The sequence below is a fragment of the Vipera ursinii genome (assembly GCF_947247035.1).
Source record: "Vipera ursinii genome assembly, chromosome: 16".
Lineage (NCBI taxonomy): Eukaryota > Metazoa > Chordata > Lepidosauria > Squamata > Viperidae > Vipera > Vipera ursinii.
In genome coordinates, this window is record NC_139529.1 from 8,250,106 (window position 1) to 8,272,656 (window position 22,551).

General features: G+C 46.0%; 1 protein-coding gene across 3 annotated transcripts; it reads right to left on the minus strand.

Moving 5' to 3' along the window:
• Positions 1-1,538: 1,538 nt before the first annotated feature.
• Positions 1,539-21,623, minus strand: NCS1 (neuronal calcium sensor 1). Of its 3 annotated transcripts, XM_083374910.1 has the most exons (10): positions 21,318-21,623; positions 19,450-19,535; positions 16,633-16,757; positions 5,791-5,815; positions 5,354-5,492; positions 5,050-5,128; positions 4,525-4,613; positions 3,999-4,076; positions 3,036-3,152; positions 1,539-2,603 (listed from the first exon to the last, which is right to left on the minus strand). In XM_083374910.1, exons 3-9 carry the CDS (start codon positions 16,694-16,696, stop codon positions 3,054-3,056), a joined length of 573 nt encoding a protein of 190 aa, XP_083231036.1. In that variant the 5' UTR covers positions 16,697-16,757; positions 19,450-19,535; positions 21,318-21,623; the 3' UTR covers positions 1,539-2,603; positions 3,036-3,053. The 3 variants fall into 3 exon arrangements, with proteins under 3 accessions (XP_083231036.1, XP_083231037.1, XP_083231038.1); XM_083374911.1 differs by lacking the exon at positions 21,318-21,623 and having other exon boundaries at positions 19,450-19,738; XM_083374912.1 differs by lacking the exons at positions 19,450-19,535; positions 21,318-21,623 and having other exon boundaries at positions 16,633-16,856.
• Positions 21,624-22,551: the final 928 nt, after the last annotated feature.

Below are 22,551 nucleotides of genomic sequence, written 5' to 3' on the forward strand. Positions count from 1 at the left end.
TGTTTTGCAAAGCCTCCATCCAAAGGGTCTATTCTGCTTTAAGATGTATGGACTTCAACTCCCAGAATTCCTAGCTGTGAAATTGAGGGGAACTGAAGTCCACACATCTTAAAACATGCCAACTGGGGAATTCTGGGAGTTGAAGTCCACTGATCTTAAAATTGCCAAGATTGAGGAACACCGTCCTAGAGATTCATTACCTTGCCCTGCCATTACATGTCAGCCAATAAATGGCATCATTTCCTACATTATTAAAACTTGCCCTATTTTACTCAGAGAAATGCAGTACCCAGCTGAGCCACGAGGGGGCACTATGTGCTTGATGTGAAACACCATCTGCTATGTTCCAAAGGGGGCATTCTATACTTGTTAGCCATGCTTTTGTAGGTATTGTTTACTTTCACTTTTCATTTTTTAGACAAAATAAATCAATAGATCAAACTTTATTGCAACACCATTGCAATATAGTTTCTTATTTCTCTAAATGATTAGCCCTTATGCTACCAGAACCCAATTCAGCCTGTTTTTGACTCCTATTGATTTCTAGGTAAATTGCTGAAACTGAAAGTAAGAAATCTAATTAAAAATGCTTTCTTAAAACGGTTTAGCATCTCTGCACAGAGCATCTGGGGAATGCAGGAAAATGTATTGCAAAGCGGTGGGGTGTGTGTTTCCCTGATGGCTTACCATGGTATTACAATCCCATTGTAATTGTACAATATTAGACTATGAGGTGGCTGGATGGAGTTACTGAAGCAGTAGGCGTGAGCTTAAATGGACTCCAGAAGATGGTAGAGGACAGGAAAGCCTGGAGGAACATTGTCCATAGGGTCGCGATGGGTCGGACACGACTTCACAACTAACAACAAGACTATCCTGTTCTTCTTTGTACGTGTAATACATAGATTGAGCCATAAGGGGCCAGGTTGTCCTTTAAATTCCATTCCATATCCCAATATTCCATGTCAGTGGTGTACCCAATTGAACCACCAGGGGGCAATATTTCCTATAGATTCCATTATATTGCCTTGTTGCAATTTGAATGTATACAGTACCTAATTTGAGCCACCAGGGCAGTATTTTGTAAGGATTGCTATAAACTCAGTCTCAGTACAGTATTGAAAACAGGACAATATAATAGGAACTACTGCCTCCTAGTGGTTCAATGAGATATTACACTCTCAATATGGAAAGAAGCACGGCAGAATGGAATAACAAGCCACATTTAGCTATATTTTTCTGTTTTGAGTTTAACTTTGCTGTTGCAGTCTGATCAAGCCTGCATGTTCTATCAATTTCTAATCAAAATTGATCATATCAACCTCCTCATCTGTGTCCGTGGCTGTACCATAAACTTGAACGATCCAGGTTAAAGGGTTGTCCGTGAAGTCTTAATTTCATTGCGTTATTTTTCATATTGACCCTAATGTAAGGTAGTCCATTTAAAACAAACAAAAAAAAGATTTCTGTTTTGCACAGCTGTTCAAAAAAAAGAAAAGAAATAAGAAATAAGGCTCCTTTTTCTTTTTTTTTTTAATAGGCAGGCGTGGAAGTTTGTGAGATCGGAGATTGGAGCATTAAAGCTCTTTCAAGCAAGGCGAGGATGCATGACCTCCCAACCCTAAACCCCCCCCCACACACACACACACCAAAAGTGAAGCATCACAGAACAATTGTGATGGACAAAATGACAACAACAAAAAATAAAGACAAAGAGACAAAAAAAAAAGGGGGGGGGGTTCTGGAATTTACCCCCTCCAACTTCAGCCAGGCTGCAGTGTGCGTGATTACAGATTCAGGGCAAAAAAAAGAAACGTTTTTTTTTTCTTTTTGGCTTAAATTTCTCCTGCGAAGGAAAAAAAAAAAGACCCCTGCCGCCACCCCCCTTTTCGGTGTTTGATCCTTCGGTGACAACCCAGTAGGAAAGAGTCAAATAAATAGGTGGCGGTCGCAAAGAGAAACACCGCAAGTTTGTCTCACACACACACACACACACACACAGAGGCAAATCATATCCAAAGGAGGGGTGAGGCAGTCCGTGTGTCGCTCCAAACGTAAAAAGGGTCTTTGTACATGCAGACCTGCCCCCACCCCCACCCGGAGCCATGCAAAATCCAGATGATATGGAGAAAATGAGTTTTCAAACTGATTTTGATCCTTTTTTTTTTTTTGCTTAAGCCCTTGACCCTCCCCCCTGTACTTCCCCCTCCCTACTTTTCCCATCCGATCTAACCGCGGCCTCTCGGACTCTTCAATCCCGCTGCCACCGCCCCCCAGGGAAGGAATAGGAAATCTCAAGTTCATTCCAAACAAAACACAAAAGGGGGGGAGGGAAATGTGCGTGAACCGCCTCCATCCGATGAATGATTCCCACCCCTCGCCCGCCCTTCTCCGTCTCTCTCTCTTTTAAAAGGATGATAATCAAAGCAGCCGATGGGCCAATGGTGGCGATTCCAAGCAGGAGATTGTGGAGGCTGAGGTCGAACTTGGAACGGGCCCCTTGCTCGCGAGTAACAGAAGAGTAACCTCCGGCGAGGGTCTTGTTGTGGGGGTGGTGGGGGTGGGCAGCTTGATGTCACTGGAAGAAGGTCTTCTCCAAATGTCTGGAAAGGAGAAGGCAGAAAAGGAAGGGCTGATTAAAAGCCCGAAGCTCCTTTGATTTGATGGACCTTGCTATTTTGTATATTGATATCATTCATATTCCTCCCTTTGGTATCTTTTTAGGAATGAATTATTTAGTCTTTTACTCGCCTGGTTTGAGACAGCGACCATAAAAATAGATGGAAGGAAGGAAGGAAGGAAGGAAGGAAGGAAGGAAGGAAGGAAGGAAGGAAGGAAGGAAGGAAGGAAGGAAGGAAGTCACATAAATGAGATGGTAGTCAAGTCAAGTCAAATCAGTAAAAACGATTGTGCATCTAAGCCTCGTGAGGAGTTTTTGAAGGGGGGGAGGTCATTTTTCTTATTTAAATGGGACGTTGAGAGGCTGAAGCAAGGAGGTCTCCATCATCTCCTGCCCTGGAAACGCAGATGCTCACCAAAGCACAGCTTGTGGGCTATACCAGCCCATCATACAGGGAGAGGGCCTGGACGATGGAAGGGTCGGCTTTGGAGCCCTCCTGGAACTCCTGCAACGTTAGTTTCCCGTCGGCATTCTGGAAGAAAAGGAGAATCAGATGTAAGGGAAGGCAGGGGGCTCTCGGAGAAGGTCCTAAGAGGTCATCTAGTCCATACCCCACCCTTCTTGGTGCTGAATTAATGAGGTAGCTCATAGATCAGTTCATGAGAGCAGTGAACGGGGACTAAAAAAAAAACAGTCAATACACAGGATTAAATCTCCTGTATGTCTTAATATTATTATTATTATATTTTTTCTCTCTCTCTCTTCATCTGTCTATCTGTCTGTTTATCAACTATCTATCTATCTATGCCTATTATTTATCTATTATCTATCATCTATCCATCCATCCATCCTATCATCCATCTATCTATCTATCTATCTATCTATCTATCTATCTATCTATCTATCTATCTATATCTATCTATCTATCAACTATCCACCCATCCTATCTATCTATTATCTATCTATCATCTATCCATTCTATCTATCTATCTATCTATCTATCTATCTATCTATCTATCTATCTATCTATCTATCTATCTATCTATCTATCTATCCACACATACATACACAGACAGACAGACAGACATGTTTGGTCAACTCAAAGCAGCAAACATACTTAATATATCCCTGCATCCTAGTTTCCAACCACCAACTGTGAGGTGGGTCAGGTGGTGAATGAGTGTCTGGCCCAAAATCACCCAGCCAGATTTCCTGCCAAAGGGAGGACTGGAACTCACAGCCTCCTGCCTTCTAGCTCAGCACCTGAATACTTTTCAACCTTGGAAACTTAAGGCTGTCTTAAGAATGTGGATCCGAACGAAGCAAAACGGCCACCTCCTGCTGGTAGCCAAGCAAGATGGAGAAGAAGAAGACTCACTTTGTCCATCATGGCAAAAATCCTGTCCACCCTCTTCTCCGGGGTGTTCTCCTCTTCTGGCAGCTCCACCGTGTTACCCTGGCCAAAGAAAGTAAGGATGAAGCAGCCCTGAGACACACACAACCCCCTCGATGCGATTCCGTGAACTCTGGTGGACTCAACAAACTCGAGGGAGATACTAGAGCCAACTGACCAACGGAAACTAGATCGGGGTGCAGTTGGCCTGGCCTGTAGCTGAAGAAGCTAATTTGGGGTTCAGTACGTTACAGAAACTCAACTTCATTGTCTGGGGGACTTTCTTCCCCAAGATGCAAGGTGGGCCTCCGTTGCCCGCCTTTCTTCTCAAGACCCCATGGAAGTCTGCCCCCACTGCAGGCAAGTCCTTGACTTGCAACCGTTTAGTGACTGTTAGAAGTTACGACCGTTGCACACAGAAATCCTGGCCATCTGAAGGGCAGGACAGAACCGGCCACTTCCCGCCACTGCGTCTCATTCCAGAGGTAACAAACCCTTGTCATATACTCACCACCATCTGGTAAATAGCATCTACAATGTCCAGCATCTCGGTTCTTGTGATGTAGCCATCGTTATCCAGGTCATACAGTTTAAAGGCCCCTGAAAAGCAGCGGGGGGGGGGGGTAGGGGGGGGAGAAAGAAAGCAACTGGCTGCAGTTTGCAAGGAAAGACCTCCGAAAAGGCCTGTTAAGGCTCAGCCAAAATATCTCCCACCATTTCTGAGATATGTGGAATATTATTTATTATTTGGATTTATATACCGCCCCTCTCCCGAAGGACTCGGGGTGGTGTACAGGGCGATTAAAACACTACATACAACACATAACATACAAAAATTAAAATAAATTAAACCAAGTAGCCCTAATAGAGAATAACAGAGTTGGAAGGCACCTTAGAGGTCTTCTAGTCCACCCACCCACCCACCCACCCACCCGCTCAGGCAGGAGATCCTATATCATGCCGGGCAAATGGTTGTCCAATCAGGATACAAGGAAATAAATTGTCATGGAAGAACGTAAGGGATTGGATGGCTTACACCGCAGTTTCTCGTCCAGAGTTCCCCGGGAGGTGACTGAAAGGGCCTGGATAAATTCGGAAAACTCGATTCTTCCATCCTGAGAAAAAAAGGGAAATGCTGACATTTAGAGAAAGCTGTTTAAAGTGCCACTGCAGATAGTCCTCTATTTATGGCTGTTTGCTTAGGGACGGTTGGGATGGCACAGAAACAAGTAACTCAGTCCTTGCAGTTACGACCATCACAGGGAGGAAGGAAGGAAGGAAGGAAGGAAGGAAGGAAGGAAGGAAGGAAGGAAGGAAGGAAGGAAGGAAGGAAAACTCACTTTGTTTTCGTCAAAAACATTAAAAACAAACGTTGCAAACTTGGTTGGGTCACCAAACGGGAAAAATTGCTTGTAGATTTTCTGAAATCCGGCTGCGTCCAACTGTCCACTCGGGCAGTCCTTAATGAAGCCTTTATACCTGCAACCAGAAACGTGAATGGACCAATGTTTCTACAAGGTGACCGAGCTGGCTGCTTTCCAAGTCGGGGTCCAGAAAGGCAAGAATGTCTTGAGCCCCCCTCTCACCCCATGTCCGAACAACCAACATTTCCCTAATTCAGTAAAGTCAGTTGAAAGTAGGACTTTCAGTAGACCCAGTCCTCGATTTATAGCAATCTGCTTAGTGACCGTTTGACATTACAACGGCACGGAAAGAAAGTCTTTCCTCTTTGGTCCAATAATTCTCCTTGGAATCTGAAAGAACACGGGGCACTCACCATTGCTGGACTTCTTTCTCCGTGACTGAAAAAGAGAAAAAGAAGAAGTATTTATGGAGGACTTCGTACATTCATGCACTTCAGTTCAGTTTTCAAAAGCCCTCAACTCTTAACTTATTCACACATTTAGGGAGAGACGTAACTGCTCTCCACTGGAACGCTTGTTCACTCAATTAGCAAAGATCGTCTGCGAAGAGAAGAATCTTCCATCCTTGGCGCCGTCAGTTACTAATAAACTTAAGTCGCAAAATGGGGCAAAAATTCCTTCACAACTTTCTCGCTTAGCAATGGAAGTTTTGGGCTCAACTCTGGTCGTAATTCAAGGACTACCTTCAAAAGGTGTCACACTGCACTGCCCCCCCCGGGTCTTGCTGTCAATCAGATCGCCAAAGCAACCGCAGGGTGTTCCAGACGTCTGAATCGATCTGGGGTGATTTCGCAAATGGCTACGGCTCCTTGATAACTGATCTTTCGAGAACGCGAATTGAATTAAAGGAATCGATCCCAAGCTGCTAGAAGAAAGAAAATGGAAGCATTTTAAAGAGAGAGAGAGAGAGAGAGAGAGAGAGAGAGAGAGAGAGAGAGAGAGACTTTGCAGGCTTCTGCTTCTGTTTTAGAGAGCTCACAACGTTTTAAAAGCGTTCACGGCTTGCAGTCTTGTTCTAAGCCAGCTTTGCCCGGCAGCGCAAACTAACTGTGTTCAACCCTCAAACCGATTTTTTAAATCCAAGGTCAGCAAGGCAGGCTCTGAAAAACTGGGCAAACTTAGTATTTTGGGGAGAGAGGTATGGACTGGGAAGGGCTACAGATAGTCCTCGATTTACGAGAACTGGGAGCAGAATTTCCATTGCTTAAGCAACACGGTTGTTTAATAATAATAATAATAATAATAATAATAATAATAATAATAACAACAACAACAACAACAACAATAATAATAACAACAACAACAACAACAACAACAACAATAATAATAATAATAATAATAATAATAATAATAATAATAATAATAATAATTTATTTTGTATACCGCCCCTCCCGAAGGACTCAGGGCGGTGAACAGGGCAATACATAATAAAAACAAGATACAAAAATTAAAAAGTAATTAAATAGCAATGCCCGTATAATTAAGTTGCATTCAATTTTATTATCTTTTTTTTTTTTTGGCTACAGTTAAGCAAATCACTTCAGTTGTTCCGTGGCGCATGTGGTTGTTAAGCAAGTGGACTTTTCATGTTGGAAGCTGGTTGAGAAGGTCGCAAATGGTGATAAACCTGAACCCGGCACCCTGCAACCATCGTAAATATGTACAGGTTGTCAAGCACCCAAATTTTGATCACATGACTGTAGGGATGTTGCAACAGGCTGGTTGTGATTCACTTTTTTTTCCAGTACCATTCAGTGCCAAATGGTCACTAAACAAATTGTGGTAAGTCGACAACTATCTGCGTTGAAAAGATATATTATGTTGTAGCTTGAACTGCAAACCTTGTCAGCTTAGCCCAGTCTCAATCTTATTCCGCTTCAGTGAAATGAGTTGATCGAGATTGTGAAACTTAAGTAAGTTTATCAAAATGGGACTTGGTGCTTGGAAAAAAATCTGGCTCTTTTCCGCAGCTGAGGCAGCAACCCCCACATACCACATGGCGATGGCTGGTGTGCCAAGATTTTGCTGCAAAGCTCAAAAAGGAACAGCTAATTATCGATGCAGGACTTTTGCAAGATGCCAAATGTACATGCTTTTTCTGAATTTCAAAAAAACTGCGGCACACTAAACAGCAATTCTCTCTGTCTGTCCCTCTGTCTGTCTGTCTCTCTCTCTCTGCCCTAAATCAAGGGGCAATATTTTAAGCTTTCCAGTCAAACATTACCAGCCTGGGAACTAAATATTTAGCCATTGATCCACTCTGGCCCAAACACCTCTGAGGCAATTGCATTTGTGCCTTTCTCAAAAAATCAAAGCAAAATTTGCAAGCAAATGAGGCCAGTTGCAAATTTATAATTCAGAAGGCTAATGAACACTGCAGCCCTGTCATTTCCAGATGCATTTTCCAATTATATTCAGATTTCCCCTTGGCTTTGCTCTAATGGTTTACCGCTTAAAATTTCCAACTGTTCCGGTTAAACATTAAAAAGGCCAACGGTGAGAAATGAGAAACAAATCATCCATTCCAGCAGCAGATTTTTAACTCCTGTGAGGTTTTGGTGCTTCCTAAGAGGGAACAAAAAAAATTCTACTACATACGGGTAGTCCTTGACTTAGGATGACAATTAAGACCAGCTTACATTTTGCCATGATACCTTGAACACCGTCAAACGTCCACGTCTGCCTATACCAGGTCCTCAGGGAGGACTTGACAGATGGACAAAAATGTCCCAAATATGCTTTTTCAAGAGCAACTGGACTTTGTTGTTTTTTGTTTGAAGATGTTTCGCTTCTTACCCAAGAAGCTTCTTCAGCTTCTTCAGAATGGAAGGATTTATACTCCTTGCAGACGGCTGGTCATTTCAGAGAGCCACTGAAGCCACTTGGAGGTTTATCTGTGTCTTCAGTGTAAATCCTTCCATTCCCCCCATCCAGTCAGAGCTGAAGAAGAACCCCAGATGAATGCTAGGGGTTCTTTGGCAACAGCCGAGGAGAAAGAGATGTGACATAACACAGTAATAAGCGATCTCCTCCACCACTTCCCACAGTAAAAGGAATGAAAGAAAAACTGAAAGACTGCAGTGGAGATGGTGTCACAAACAGCCAAAATGCAAGTTCATCTCCTGTCAGTAAAAAGTCTTTCCACCTTGCTGAATCCTGGAAAAACTGTTCAAAAGAAGTAAGAAACACTCTGTCCGATGCCTTGGAGGGATCAAATGGTCTAACTTGACAGGTTGGGGAGAGGGGAGGGGAAGAAGGGGGGTTTTTTGTATTCAAAAATGTATTGTAAAACTTTTCAATTAAAAAAAAAAAAGAATTCAGCGGCTGGAATTCTTATAACCCTCCCACATTCATCTCCCTAATTCTATTTACAGAAGAGTCTGACGATCTCATATGAAATAATTAATTTTGCCAACCTGCCTAATGAGCTGTTCTCGAGCACCTTGAGGCTTAAGGTCAAAAATTAAAAGGGAACAAAAATCTTTTGAGGATTCGCAAGACAGATTTCAACAAATCTATTTTTCTTCTGCTTCTCCCGGCATGCAGAAATATGCTGAATGGACACAAACTCCAGCAAGTCAAGGCTGGTTAGCTTCAATGTGGTTCCCTTTTTGCCAGTGAGCGTGTATCTGAAAACCAGCCAATTGATTTAGCTTAAGATTTTGTGCATCAAGAGATTCCCCCAAATAGTTTCATTGATAATCAGCTTATTGCTGAGAATTAATTTTAGCATGTCCAACTAATTAACAGAAGAAAAGGTACATATGTATTCAACTGTACTAAACATGTATAACTTGCTGAGTAAACAGAGAATAAGTTTGTGTTACTGGCTCAGCTGACAAGGTTTTTGGCTCGCGAAAACTTGCATGAGTCAGGGATAAGAAACTTCGATTTTAAGTTTATAGCTCTCTCTCAGAAAAACAATTTCTCTCCCTCGCCATCCTGTAAAGATTTGGTTCCTAAATCTGCAACTTCTAGTTGCCACTTGTCTTGCAAAAGGCTCTCGGGCAAATTGCTAATTGCAATTAAGATGTCTTCAGAGGCAATTAAATATATTTAATGGAGGTGGTTGATGGTAGCTTTCAGAGAACGGAATTGACAGAAGAGAATCAACCCGAATGAACAGAAGACGTCCAAAAGGTGGTGAAACAGACCATCTCTGATCGGGATGGGGGATCTGAACTTCCAAAAGGGTGGAGAAAACTTAGAAGCCCCTTAGTAGGAGGACCAAAACTGACAGATACTGAAAGTTTTAGATCTACAGAGTCATTGGTTGTCCACCCAACAAATTCAGTCAACTGATTTAAAGGATCGACAACTTTCTGATCTCTGGTGGAAAAACAGCCTGGAAAGGTCCCTTCTACAAGTCACACTTTGGCATCCATCCGCTTCCATTAAAGTTCTCCAGATGTTCCAAAAAAACCCTTCTTTTCCAACTCTACCCCACCATGGTTTAAACCTTGGACTTTTTATATGTCAGACAGTCTCACTATCAATGCTGTTCTCCACCCAAACTTAATTTTCTGTTCAAGAAACTCATCTCCAGGTTGGACAGGCCTAGAAGAGGCTCCTCAGATAAGATAAAATGAGTTAGGCAATCTTTAAAGTCTAGCAGTACATAAGGGACAATTATTTTGCGCAACACACAAAGCTGCGGAAAGATGGGCTAGCTAACCCAACACACTGGACTCCCATAAGACGCCAAGCCGGCAACACTATCCCAGCATCGCTTGCCGTGTGAATGAACCCCTGTACAGATTTGTTGTGTGAACACACCCAGAGGTGATGCCAAGTCAATCCATAGGGAGCGAACTGTTATTAGTACAGTAAGGGAAGATTTCTTAGAAAATTGGAAAGCAGAGTTTACCGATTGCGCGAGTTCACAGCCATAACCGTCATTTGGCATAATCTCCGAATTCTGAATTATGCAGCTGCCTTGGCAAATGGAACATTGTCCCAGAAGTTATAAAAATAGCAAGGAGATTGAATAAAAGCTATAATTTATCGCTAATATCTTGCAGAACACAGTCAGGAAATAAACTTGGAGCGGTTACAAGAAAATCTCTCTTTTTTTCCTGAAGCCAGGGCTAAACCTGGCTGGGGTGGGGGGGTGGAGGGGAATGTTTCACCCTCCCATCAGTTCTGGGGGTACTTTTTGATGTCGTTTAGATGAAATTTAAGAGGCAAATGTTGCCATTGACCACCGCCAGCCCCAGATGGAAAAAAATCAGCCAATACGCTTATTTTGAAAAGGGGGTTAAATGGTCGCGGTTACTTACATCTCAGCAAGGCTGCCAGGATTGGTTTGCTCCAAAGTCCAGGTAGTCCTCGCTTTACGACCACAACTGAACCCCAAATTTCCACTACTAAGCGAGACAGTTTTTAAGTGAGTTTGGCCCCCATTTTACCACCTTTCCTGCCACGGCTGTTAAGCAAACCGTTGCAGCTGTTGAGTCACATGGTCGTTAAACGAATCTGGCTTGCCCCCCCCCCATTGACTTGGCTTGGCAGGTCGCAAAAGGGGATGCTGCGACCGTCGTAAATATGGGACGGTTGCCCAAGGGTCTGAATTTTGATCGTGTGACCCTGGGGATGCTGCAACGGCCCTAAGGGTGAAAAACTATGATAGGTCATTTTTCCCGTGCCGTTGTAACTTTGAATAGTCACTAAACGAGCTGTTGTAAGTTGGGGACTGCCTGTGCTATAGAAGCTGAAAAAAATCAGTTGCACACTCCGATGGAGCGGGAGGGTCCTCTGCTGCCACGGTCTGTGGGAAAGACCCTGGGTGAGGGGGCAAGGAGACGTTGCCAGGGAAGGGTTAGATAAGAGACATACAGAAGGGACCTTGGAGGTCTTCTAGTCCAACCCCCTAGCATCAGAGCCCATAGTCCAGTCTCAGCAGATGGTCTTTGGGAGATGTTTCTTCCCATTTCTGCGCTGATCGTCCTCGAGGAACTCAACAAAAGCCTGCTGGGTCCTTTTTGCCAGCAATTCATATTTACAAGCTTTTATTATGGGTTTTTTTCCCCTTGGCAATTCCAAGGAAAACAGCCAGCCAGCCCACACAAGTTTGCCGTGGCACGTAGCCAGGTTGAGACACCGAAACTGAACAGCTTTTCTGGAGGAAGAAAGCCGAGTTTTTCCCTTGCTCGTTTTTTCTGTAAGGCGAGGGGCAGAATGAAGCCATGGCTGGAAAGGAGAGGAGGAGACGCGCTCAGGGCTTCAAACCGAGGACCTGCAGGGACAGGAAAGTCAACTCCGGCCTTGCTAGTCATCTTCCTTAGCTACTCCTTGCTTTGCAACCATGCACTGAGTGAACTTCATTTCGAAGTTACGACAACACTAAGAAAAAGCTACTTAGGATTGATCCTGGCATTTATGGCCATTGCAGCATCAAGATCACGTGAAGTGTTAGCAGGGCTTTACAGAGCCTTGGCAAGACCACATTCGGCACATGGCATCCAGTTTTGCTCACCATATTATAAAAAAGATGTTGAGACTCTGGAAAGAAGGCAGAGAAGAGCAACAAAGATGACTGAGGGACTGTGGGCTAAAGCCTGTGATGAACAGTTGGATATAAGTAGCCTAACCAAGGGAAGGATCAGGAGGTGACACAATAGCAGCCTTCCAAGATTTGAGAGGCTGCCGCAAAGAAGAGAGGGTTCATTTGATCTGCAAAGCCCCTGAAAGGCAGGACAAGAAGCAACGGATGGAAACTCACCAAGGACAGAAGCAACCTGGAATTAAGGAGAAATTTCATAACAGTGAGGACAGTTAATCAGTGGACTTTGCCGCCAGAAGTTGTGGGTGCTCCATCACTGGACAGCCACTTGTCTGAGATGGCATAGGGTCTCCTGCCTTGGGCAGGGGGTTAGACTAGAAGACCTTCAAGGTCCCTTCCAGCTCTGTTAAATGGCTGCAGCATCCCACGGGGAGGAGGAGGAGGAGGAGGAGGAGGAGGAGGAGGAGGAGGAGGAGGAGGAGGAGGAGGAGGAGGAGGAGGAGGAGGCGGCATAGATATATTCAGGACCAAAGACTAGCAAATTTCAAAAAACGTTCCACTCCCAAGAAGCCAAGACATTGAAACACAGGAGAGAAATCAGCAGGTTCGAAACTACAAAATTTCCAGAGCCACCTTGATCTAAAAAAACGAGGCCGGCCCTTGTAAAACTGAGCTCCTGTTGTGCTACATGGAGCTTTATGGCTCTCTTTTATGGGCCTTGGTTTTATGACCGTTCTTATCATTGTTTTTTTTTCTTTTTCCTGAAGAAGGATTTTATTACGCCCCACTCTGAGCTGTCTCCAAACCAGGAGTAATCGTATTTGCAATAAATATTCATCACCAAGGTGGCCGTGTGTGCAAAGTGTGCAAACGAAGGAGAGCCGGGTGCCAGCTTTCCTTCGGAAAAGGTTACCGCCTCCCGGCTCATCCTGGCAGAAACTACGAAACTCCCGCGTCAATCAGGAAGTTGGGAGAAAGCGGTCCGATGCGTTTCTTGGGTCAGTTTCCAAAAACCAATTCCGCAACCTCACATCTACAAAACACGGAGGAGAGTCCTGCAGGACAGCTGCTGAGTGAGTTTTGCCCCACTTCAGGACCTTCCTCGCCGAAATTGTGAATCGAATCACTGCGGTCGTTAAGTTGGCCACACAGTTATTAAGTGAATCTGCCTTCCTCCGTTGACTTCGCTCATCAGAAAGCCGCGAAAGGGGATCCTGGGACATTGCGACCGTCATAAAGAGGAGTCGGTTGCCAAGCGCCCGACGTCGGATCACATGACCCTGGGGATGCTGCAAGGGGGGGGGGGAAAGGGTCATAAGTCACTTTTTCCTACGGTCTTGTAACTTCAAAGGATCACTAAACAAAAGGTTGTATTTTTTTAGTGTGGAGGGAAGAAGGAAGAGAAGGAGGAGAAGAAGAACTATTATTATCTTTCTATTACTCTAACCTGTGTGTAATTCAGGTGATAAGGAAAGGAAAGGAAAGGAAAGGAAAGGAAAGGAAAGGAAAGGAAAGGAAAGGAAAGGAAAGGAAAGGAAAGGAAAGGAAAGGAAAGGAAAGGAAAGGAAAGGAAAGGAAAGGAAGGGAAAGAAAAGAAAAGAAAAGAAAAGAAAAGAAAAGAAAAGAAAAGAAAAGAAAAGAAAAGAAGAGGAGAGGAGAGGGGAGGGGAGGGGAGGGGAGGGGAGGGGAGGGGAAAAACATTGACTTCCGTCTCCTTTTGGCACAGTAGAATAAGGTAGTAACATAAAATCTCTACTTTTTACTTTTATATAATAATATTTATATTAGCCATTTCGAGGTTTGCTCTCTCTCCCTTCTAGCACTGATGATGGTAGTTAGTTGGGCAATGAAATGTCTGCCAAAATAAAATAAAATCCAAGCTCAGAGAGCGCCAGGGAGGTTTCTGATCCTCGCCCTTTGACTGAGAAACAATGCTCGATAAATCAAAAGTCAGGCTCCAGTTCCTACGATCCTCATTTATAAAAACTTTTCAGCCACAAAGCAATTTCCTGCCCAGGAAATATTGGCTAGATCTGATATCAGCTGGTTAGCAGCTAAACTGCCCAGGTAGTAAACACAGCCCAGTGGGCCAAAGCAAAGTTTTAAATAACTCACCAGCAGGATGGATGACTTCAAATGTGGTTTTCTTTCAGCTGTTTTTAAAATTGTCCACGTTAGCAACGCATTTGGCTTCCCATTTCTCATTTCTGGAAGGACATCACAGGCTGCCTCTTCCAGGTTGTCGCTTTCGCAAATATGTCAAATTCAGCTTGCCAAATTAAAAATTCTTATTTTTTTAAAGCCCCTATTAAAAACATTTGAGGCTCATTTCTCACAATTTTGCCTAATACCGAGAGCTAATCGCTTGTGCATTATTTTCAAGACCGTGCACATTTCAGATCCCCCAAAATTACAGGTAGCCCTCGACTTACTACAAAGATAAAAATTGGATAACTTTCCATTCTAATAGGAAGGAGGCCAGCCCTTCTCCATCTCAAACCCCTTCCAACATTGGGATTCAGTTCACTTCTCCAGCTTAAGTGATCCCAACAATCACTCAAATAGGAGCCAGGAGTGTGCTGCAGCGGCCAAAAATGCCAACACAGTCCTCGGATGCATCAACAGAGGGATAGAATCAAGATCACACAAATTGTTAGTACTGCTTTAGAAGGCCTTAGTAAGACCATTCTGCATCCAGTTTTGGTCACCACAATGTAAAAAAGATGTTGAGACTCTAGAAAGATTGAAGGGAAGAGCAAGAAGGACGATTGGAGGGTTGGGGGCTAAAACATACGAAGAAGTGGTTTTGAATGAGACGTCGCTTAGGTAGAGGAAGTCCATTATGCTGATGTCTGAAGCTGTCCCTCTGAAAAGCAGGCCTCTGCTCACCTGATTTGGGGAAATTAAGTATGTTTGGATAAACTGTCCTACAAAGGAGAACAATATGATAAATGTTTGGTTTTTTACAGCCAAGGGTTCGGCTGTCCCGGGGAGAGGTGATGTGAAAAAACGATACTCTTGGTTTCTGAAGCCTCACAAAATGATCAAGCCAGTGGAAATAAATAGTCACCACCATGAGAACTAGAAACTTCTTCCTTTCTTTAAAATGAACTGTGCAGAGAAAGGTTGGCATACGACTTTAAAAAAAAACCACAACGTTCCTATAAAGCCAAATGGCTCCAGGTCACTCGAGCAAGTGAGCCAAACACCAAACCAGACCCAAAGAAAACACAGTTCAGTTCTCATCACAGACCCTGATTAAGTGATCCCTGCATGAAGGAGAGCAAAGCCGTGAAACCAGCCAGAACCTCTGCCATCTAATACCCAAAATTCACATCCCCCAGTCAAGGTGGACTTTAATGCTGCAACACCCATCCAAGTTGGCCAAGCCATTTTGTACTTTTGTAGATGCAATGGGGGTGGGGGGGGAGGGAGCTGCTGGGGGGGGAGAGCCACATTTGCTGACCAAATGGAGGGCCCTGACTGCAAACCCCCCCCCCCCCAGTGTTCGGGGGAAGGAAAAGGCAATAAAGAGGAAGAAAAAAAATTCAAGAGAGAAGTGAGGAAAACAAAACGGAATTCTTTGACTGGATTTTGCATCGAGTTGTTTGTGAAAATAATAAAGGGCGGGATATCGATGGAATAAATACGTGGGGTGCATTTCAGATGCCCCTCCCATCCTTCTGTTTCTCCCTCTTCCACTCCCCCTAGCCAGATTCTGGACAGCTCCCCACCCCACCCCCGTTTTCAAATTGCAAATAGCATTTAAAGCTGGGAAGATGGGAAGACGTCCAGGCTGTCCCAGGGCTGAAAATGCCTAAGAATTAAATGCAGCCATCACCGCCTTCACCCCCACCCCACGTCTGGTCCTCCTCTTTTCTCTCTTCCTCCTTTCCTATCCTTTCTCCTCCTCTCCTGCTCTTCCTCTGTTCCTTCTCCCCTCCTTCTCCTTACACCTCTCCCCATCTTTCTCCTCCTTCTCCTTCTCCTCTTCCTTCCCCGGCATGTGCCTGCCTGCCGGGCTCCTTTCCAGCTCTGGCCACCCCCACCCCCCGCCCACCCCAGGAGAAGCCAAAGGGGGTGCCAGATTCTCGGGGCGAGAAGCTGCATGAATCACTGGGAAAGAGAGAGAGAGAGAGAAGCCCCCGCCTCCTTCTCCCTTCTCTTCCTGCAGCCCTGACAATAATAACACCCCCTCCCCCCCCATAAAGCAATGCAGCACATTGCACCATGGAAGGAAAGCAGCCCCCCCCCTCCCTGGCTGCTCCTTTCCCGGCTCAGCCCTGGGCTGGCTAGAGCCGAATTGTTCCTAGGTGCAGCACAACACAACGCACGCGCGCACACACACACACACAGACACACACACACTCAGAGCATCTTCATCCCCACCCCCACCCCAGAAAAGAGAGGAACGAATGGGGGTCTTTTGAGCCCAGAGGTCTCCTGGAGGTCTAGGAAAGTGCAAAATGGAAAGGCTTGGTGGGGAGAGGAGAGGAGATGGGGAAGGAAGGAAGGAAGGAAGGAAGGAAGGAAGGAAGGAAGGAAGGAAGGAAGGAAGGAAGGAAGGAAGGAAGGAAGGAAGGGAGGGAGGGAGGGAGGGAGGGAGGGAAAGAGAAAAAAAGAAAAGGAAGGATGGGCATGGGAATAAGGAGGAGGAATGGGAGAAAAGAAGGCAAAAGAAAGAGAGACTTACAGTAGGTTTTCCTAGTTAGCTCCTCCACAACGTCAGGCTTCAGTTTGCTGTTCGACTTGCCCATGGTGGCGAACGGCTCTTCCAGGCTCAGCGAGGCATCGATTGGGCCCGACGGCTCTCTGGGGCTGGAGGAAGACTCATATAGGAAGCTGGCGGGGAGGGGGGCAAAGTCCAGGGGGAGAGGGACCGCCTGGCCCGCCAAACCGGACCCGCTCGGCCTTCCTGCCTGCCTGCCTGCGAGATACCCACAAGCCGCAGGCAGCAGCCGAGAAGAGGACGGGGGAACGGTGGGAGGGTTCCGCGGGGGGGGGGGGAAGCCTTGTGGTGCAATCCCGGGGCTCCGAGAAGTCCTTCTTGAGGGGGGGGTCTTCAAAGGAGCATCTGCAGATGATAAGCAGCCCTCAGCTCCATAAGGGACTGGAGGGGGGAGGGGCGGAAAGCTATCTGCAACCCCCCCCAAAGAAAGAACAGGAGGAGGAGGAGGAGGAAGGAGTCCAAAGACAGAGGAGGCCACCAACCCAGCAAGCTGAGAATGAATGGCTGGCTTTCTTTCTGCTTCCTTTCCCCCCCTGCTTGTTTTTGCAAAGGAACCGAGGGGGGGGGACCGTCTCTCCGCTCAGCTTTCCCTTTCTCTCTCCTCCCCGGAGCCGTGCCAAGTGTTGCTGCGGTCGCCCCTGGTTACACACGCCCTCCTCTGCCTTCCCTGCCCTCCCCGGCTCCGCTCGCCGGCTGGCTGCTGCCTTGGGTTGCTGTAAGTCAGTCGAGGCCGCTGGGATCCTGCGCCAATAAGGGAAGGAAGCCCAGGAGGGCGCGGATGGCTGGGCTGCCCGCCTGTCTTTTGTCTTCTCGGATGCCCCTCAAGGGGGGTGGGGGTGGGGAAGGCAGGGAAGGGCCTTGCCCTCAAGACCAACCCTTTTGCAAAAGGAAGCCCTAATTGAGGGAGGGATCTCTGCAGCTCAGAGCCTTGGCGTTCCCTGGGCTTGCAGGTGTTGCATTACCCAACCAGGTGACATCTCCAGGATGCTCCCTCCTTCTGTAAAGTAGCTCTAAGCTTGATTGTTTCCCGGCAGATGTTTCGTGACCCAACTAAGTAACATCATCCGTGCTAGAAGCCAGTGGGGTTTACGGAGGAGGAGGAGGAGGATTGTGGGGTCCTTGGTGCTCTCTGAGCTTGGCTGTTTCCTTGCAGATGTTTCATGACCCAACTAGGTACCGTCCTCAGGGCTAGCGGGTGTGACTCGCTCCGTTTATAGACAGTAGCTCTGAGCTGGGTTGTTTTCTTGCAGACATTTCACGACCCACCTAGGCAGCAGCATCAGTGCCAGCACACGTAGCACTGAGGACGTTGCCTCGACGCAAGAAGCCAGCAGTCCTATCATTTCAATTTTCTTTTTTAAAAAAGTTACTTTAGTTATTTGTTAAGAAAATTGATATGGCCGCCCAACTCACAGTGACTCCAGACAGATATCAGAAATATCCTTATGACTGTCCTCTTTCTGCTAATATTCAAAAATCAAAGGAAGGAAGGAAGGAAGGAAGGAAGGAAGGAAGGAAGGAAGGAAGGAAGGAAGGAAGGAAGGAAGGAAGGTCGGTTTAGGGCAGAGGGTTGGACTGGAAGACCTCCAAGGTCCCTTACAGCCCTAGGATTCTATGATTTTGATGAATGAATGTTGTTTTGATTTAACCTACACCATCCTATGCTAACTTTTGTAGGAGCTAAAAAAATGTGACTCGGAAAAGCAAAAGCAAAATTGGATACTCAACTTGTAGTCCTTGACTTACAACCATTCCTAGTGACCGGTCACTAAATAAATGGTTGTAAGCCGAGGACTGCCGGTACCAAAATCTCAAATCAGGATGCGAAGGCCTATTGAAATCAGGACCTTGGACAGCTCCATCAGCCTCGTTGATTTTCTCTTATTAAAACCACCCAAGGGTTTTGGCTCGGCCACAGAGCCCTTGTACATAAGCTGATCAGAGTACTAAAAAGCCCTCTGCCTATTTTGATAAATTTTGCCAGGCCAGGAATGATGGATGTAATGAAGAAATTCTGTCCTCCGAACAAGAAGACGCAAAGGTCAAGTCCTGTCCAAAGGGATTAAATTATCCTCGCTCTGCCCTGGCATGTCAGGTTCCATTCCAAAATTAGCAGGGTTGAGCCGTAGAGACTCCAGAAAAGACAGGAGACCAAATTTTGGTCAAGAGATTATGTAAGGAAGGGATGCCTAGAGAAACGAAAGGCTCCTCTTCAAAGGCTCTCCAATCCGCACCAGATTGTTCGAAAGAGTTGGCTTTTTAAATGCCAAGGAAGAGAGTGTCAGCAAGATTTATCTGGAGGAAGTGCGAAGTTTCTGTACTTATTTAGGAGCAAGATGGCCTGGGAAATAGCAGAGTCTGTTCCTCCTTAGACTGTCTCTCCTCTTTTTCTTGGGGACTGAATGGAAGGAGGGAAGAGGAAGGCAGAGAAGCAGCAGGTGGCTGGAGAGATCCATCCATCCTTCCTTCCTTCCTTCCTTCCTTCCTTCCTTCCTTCCTTCCTTCCTTCCTTCCTTCCTTCTCTCTTCCCTCCCTTCTTTCTCTGTACCCTCCCTTCTCTCTCACCTTCCTTCCTTCCCATTCTTTCCTTTCTTTCCTCCTTCCCTTCCTCTTCCCTTCCTTCCTCTCTCCCTCCCTTCTCTCTACCCTCCCTTCTCTCGCCTTCCTTTCTTTCCATCCTTCCTTCCTTCCTTCCTTCCTTCCTTCTTTTCTTCCCATCTCAACAATTTTACCTCTCATCTCTAATCCTCTTAAGAGGCTAACAAGAAAAAAAAATCATACCGATTTCCACTTGGTCTTTTGTCCAAGAAGTAGACAGCTCGATTTGGCTTTGTCAAGACTAGTCAAGGTCAGAGAGATGCTGCAGTCTGACAACACAAAACAGGAGTTTTACAGTATTATCATTAATATAATCACCCATCACTACTGCCATTACGTCTGAATCTCTAGGAATAGAATTTAGAATTTTGCCCTCTATCTCAGGGGCTGCCCCAAAGAAGAGGAGGGGGTCAGCCTATTCTCCAAAGCACCCGAAGGCAGGAGAAGAAGCAATGGATGGAAACTAATCAAGGAGAGAAACAACCTAGAACTAAGGAGGAATTTCCTGACAGTCAGAAAAACTAATCAGTGGAACGACTTGCCTCCAGAAGTTGTGGATGCTCCATCCTTGGAGGTTTTTGAGAAGAGACTGGACAGCCGCTTATCTCAAAGGGTATAGGGTCTCCTGCCTAAGCAGAGTGTTGGACTAGAAGACCTCCAAGGTCCCTCCCAACTCTGTTATTCTGTACCCCACAAACCGGAATTCCTTGGCCAACGGAGCCCGCAGCATGCCTCCTCTGCCGGCCCCAGTGGGGTAAGAGTCTATAAATCAGGCCAGAGTTTTGATTTTTACCCTGGGGGGCAAAGATGGCAAGGGCCTGCCAATTATTTCTATATATTTTATAGAATTTTAATCTGAATTTTAATCATGTGACGACGGGGATGCTGCAAAGGTAATAATAATAATAATAATAATAATAATAATTATTATTATTATTATTATTATTATTATTATTATTATTATTATTATTATTATTATTATTATTATTATTTTATTTGTATACCGCCCTTCTCCCGAAGGACTCTTGACAGTGAACAGGGCAAACATATATAAATACAAAAAAAAATTATAATTATAAATAAAATTATACCTGTGAAAACTAGGCATAAGTCACATTTTTTCCATGCCGTTTAACTTGGAATGGTCCCTAAACGAACTGTTGTAAATCAAGGACTACCTGTATTCACCTTTGTCAACTTTGGTTCGTTCTGAAAACGCTAAGGAGGCCTTAGTTGGTGAATGCCCCAATTGGAGAAAATATTTTTCTTTAAAAAAAATAAATAGAAGAAAACCTTTCCAAATTGTTTTTGTATTACTGACTAAACTTCAGAGGCAAACAGATTCCCGAAATCAGGAGGGCTTGAAACCACCCGCCCGCCCACCCAATGGCAATTGAACCGTGCCCAGTATTTCACGCCGAGGACTTCCCACAACCTCTGAACGCGCGTCCCTACGGCCAACGGACGCAAAGGCGATCCCTACCCAGCTTGCGCGGGAGCAACTGAACCCGAGGATGCGAAGGCAAGGCTGGGAGCCAAAGGCGATGCCCCCTCCCCTTTCTCGCAAGCTAGCTTTTCCCAGCCCCCCCCACACCCCCCCAGAACTGAGATTACTTTATTCCAGCGTTTCCCAACCTTTAGGAACTTGAAGATGCGTGGACTTCAACTCCCAGAATTCCCCAGCCAGCATAGCTGGCTGGGGAATTCTGGGAGTTGAAGTCCACGCATCTTCAAGTTCCTAAAGGTTGGGAAACGCTGCTTTATTCAAGCAGCCACGGTTGAAACAAGCACCCAGCGCTCCTTCAGTCCCCTCCAGGGCGGGGGAGGAGCCCCCCCTCCCCAAGCCCCCTTCCCCATTTCCCCTTGATGCGCTTTTGCGCGTCCTCCTCCTCGGCGAGGCCAGGCCAGGCGAAGGCGCGCCGCTCGGATGACGAAGGGAGGGGGGGAAAGGAGGCCACGTGGAGCTGGAGACCGGGAGGGGGGGCACTAGAGAGCCCCAAGGACAAGACACCCCCACACACACACACACACACGCACACACGCTCCCTTACCAAGCGCGCTTTGGCTACTCCCCACCCGCGGGCGCCACTTGCAGAATCCGAGGCGGCGGGACCGGATGGCTTCGGCTTCTCTGGACTGGGGGCGGCCGCTGGGAAGAAGGGAAGGAAGGAAGGAAGGAAGGAAGGAAGGAAGGAAGGAAGGAAGGAGGGAGGGATGGACGAGACCCGCCCTCGCCAGCTCTTTGGAAGGGGCGCTGGGGATCAGCTTGCTGCCAAATCTGCTTAGCCCGAGGCCGAGACTCTTCGGCCAAATAGGACAGCGTTTCCCAACCTTAGGAACTTGAAGATGCGTGGACTTCAACTCCCAGAATTCCCCAGCCAGCTATGCTGGCTGGGGAATCCTGGGAGTTGAAGTCCACGCATCTTCAAGTTCCTAAGGTTGGGAAACGCTGAAATAGGAAACCCGGTTGCCGCAGTCTTTATTTATTTATTTTTAATTCCATTTATATCCCGCCCTTCTCCGAAGACTCAGGGCGGCTTACAAGCTTAGATTTAGTTTTCACACAGTTTTATTATTGTATTATATTGGGCATAATTCTTTCATTCTTTTTAACTTTTGTATTTATATTTTGATATTGATTGCCCTGTACACCGCCCTGAGTCCTTCGGGGAGAAGGGCGGTATAAAAAATTTAATAAATAAATAAACGTACGTGGAGATTCTCGGGCACCCAGGTCAGGATTAGCCCCAGAGGTGTTTTTTCAAGAGGCAACTGGACTTTTCTTTCTTTTTTCCCCTGCAGACATTTCGCTTCTCAGGACCGAAGAAGCTTCTTGGATGAGAGAAACCGAAGAAGTCCGGTTGCCTCTTGAAAAAGCACCTTCCGGGCAACCGTTCCCCAGGTCGAGCCACTCCGAGGCGGAAGGCCTCTGGGATTGCTGCAGCAGGGATGGGTTCCTCCCAGTTTCCCCCGCTGGTTCTTCCCCATCGGAGGTGATTCAAGTATTAGGCTGGTCCCCCGCCTTGAGTTACTTAGAAAGGGAGATGAAATCCGTAAAATAAAAATTGCAGGAAAGAGGAGCCCGCTTGGGAAGGCTGCAAAGGAGCGAAGGCTTTTTAAGCCGCTTTGATCTTAAATAACTCCCGCCGCCCTTGGAAGCTACATCACTGAGCAGTGTGATTTACGAAAGTTTTTCACACTTACGACCACCGTTGCCGCATCCCCGTGGTCACGTGATCAAAACTCAAATGCTCTGCAACTGGTTCACATTTAAGGCGGTTATGC